The sequence below is a fragment of the Colobus angolensis genome, unplaced genomic scaffold (genome assembly GCF_000951035.1).
Source record: "Colobus angolensis palliatus isolate OR3802 unplaced genomic scaffold, Cang.pa_1.0 Scaffold24, whole genome shotgun sequence".
In the NCBI taxonomy this organism is placed as follows: Eukaryota; Metazoa; Chordata; class Mammalia; order Primates; family Cercopithecidae; genus Colobus; species Colobus angolensis.
This window is the reverse complement of record NW_012115599.1, coordinates 5,549,612-5,551,803: the sequence shown is the minus strand read 5'-3', so window position 1 is coordinate 5,551,803 and position 2,192 is coordinate 5,549,612. Positions and strand designations below refer to the sequence as shown.

The window sequence follows — 2,192 nt, the reverse complement described above, 5'->3', positions numbered from 1 at the left end:
ATTATAAATATAAATCTATATTAACAGAAACACAGGTAGGTAGATAGATATCAGGAGCAACCCTTGATTTATATTAGGAGCAGAGGTAAGTTACCCATTAGAAACTATTAGAGGTTACTCATTAAACACTGTTGCTATACCAAGGTGAGAAATTTAGTTTGCCTGTAAACTATGAAAGAAAATGTTTCTCCTTAAGTGTTTTACCTATTTCTTAAAAATACATATACACACACAATCATACTATATATCTACTGTATCAATACTATACATATAACTGTGCAATGAATTATTCTATGATCATACTTTGTTTGTATGTTTGAAAGCCACATAGTCAATTTCCTTAGAACAGGAAGAAAACAGAGATTTCGTGGCTTGCAGAGAAGGGTGGACCAAGTGATCTTTCTGATGCCTGTTTGTACTACCATTCTCCTTCTCTTTCCCCAGGCAGGAAGAGTGAGGAAGAGAACCTTTTTGAGATCATCACAGCAGATGAAGTGCACTATTTCTTGCAAGCAGCCAGCGCCAAAGAGCGCACAGAGTGGATCAAAGCCATCCAGGTGGCCTCCCGAACTGGGAAGTAAAGACACTCCTGCATTCCTCCTCCCCTCCTGCGGGAAGCCCATGGACAAGCTGAGTCCAGGACCTGTCCCCTTCTGTGACAAATCAACGGGAAAGAGCCCAGGGGTGGGAAGTTTTCATTTGCAGGGGGGTCTGAATTAACTCACCACGTGGCGCACAAGGTTCCCCTGCATCCTATTGCTCACTGCAGCCCCTCCGCCCCTCTCCATGACCCCCAAGCAGATATAACAAGCTGTGCAGCCTCAGTAGGCTGCTTGACCTCTCCAGGCCTCAGGGCCTCTTCTGGAAAATGAAGAAATTCAACTAGGAGATTCCTGAGGTTCCCCCAGCTTAAAAAAAAAAAAAAAAAGTCTTCTAACACTCACAGAAGTGAAAGCCTATCTAGTTGATCTGCTGGTGTCCTTCCTTGGCTAAGTCTTGGCCTTCGGTTATCTTCAAATGCACCAGAACCTGAGCCAAGGCTTCTCTCTGAAACTGTTGCTGATCTGTAGTACCAGGAAGAAACCTCTTTTGTTCTCTTCAGCCATCTTCTACTTGCTCTTGGCCTCCAGATCGTGTAACAAAACGAAGGAGAGCTCTCTTCTTTCTTCCTCATCCTACTCAAAAACTTCCCGAGAGCAGTGGTGGCTTTGAGGGTTTTGACTTCTATTACTTTTCTCAGCCTGGAAAGTTGTGTCTTCTGGGAAAGAGACCCGGGGAGGCCAGGAGTAGCTGAGGGTCTTTTCTGTGCCCTGAAGCCGCCCAGAGGAGGCCTATCCCACCCTGGGTTGAGGCTGATCTGAGAGGGTCTCCCTTTGTTCCTTTCTGGAGCATTTCTCTAACGTTTATTACAATTAGGAGGGGGACCCCACATCTGTGAGATTCTGTTTCATTTGAGGTTTACAGAAAAAAAAAAAAAGTGGTCAGATGCATTCGCCCCATGGGTAAGAAGCCTGGGCAACTGCCTGGTGAATGTGTCTCCCGGCAGCTGTAGGAAGTGGAGGGGCTGAACTACCAGCCAGCTCATTGGATGATGGGTTAATTCAACAACTGCACTGAAAGGACTCAGAGCCACGCAGAACCTCTGAGAGGGGCTGTTAGCCTTGCGCAGCATCTTCAGTTCTCCAGTTAATGATATTCTGCTTGTGCCTCAGCTTTAAGCACAAGTAGCAGCAGCTCCTGCTTGAGTTCTGAGGGCATCGTGGCCCTATGATTAACCAGAGTGATCTAACCTAGATTAAAATTGGGAACTTGTGTGCAATTTTTGACCTGACCACTAACTAGTGTGATTCTTCTCCAAGACTGAGAAAGACAGCACCCATTGAAGCAGATATGTGTGTGAAAGTGTATTTTTCAATTCCAGATTTTTCATTTTAAGGCCCCAGGAAAGAAAGGAGAGTAGAACCTTTTTCCTCATTTTATCAATTCCTCTCTTGCCCTCCCTCAATTCCCCTGTAACACTCCTGAGGCTGTTCCTACTCCCAGATGGTTTTATCAATAGCCTAGAGGTAAAGAACTATCTTTTTCTCTGATTCTTTAATAAATTGTCTTTATAGAATATGCACAAGTTTTTCTACACTCAGTGTTAAAGTATTTATTAATGGGAAGTCAACTTAATGTTTTGAAATAAATAT

General features: G+C 44.0%; 1 protein-coding gene across 1 annotated transcript in view; it reads left to right on the top strand.

Moving 5' to 3' along the window:
• The window catches only part of PLEK (pleckstrin), a 36,897-nt gene extending 34,765 nt beyond the window's left edge, over positions 1-2,132 (top strand). The window contains exon 9 of the mRNA XM_011945272.1: positions 445-2,132. Within this exon, the coding sequence (XP_011800662.1) occupies positions 445-581 (137 nt within the window). The 3' untranslated portion in view covers positions 582-2,132. The remainder of the gene's footprint in view (positions 1-444) is intronic.
• The last annotated feature ends 60 nt before the right edge of the window (positions 2,133-2,192 follow it).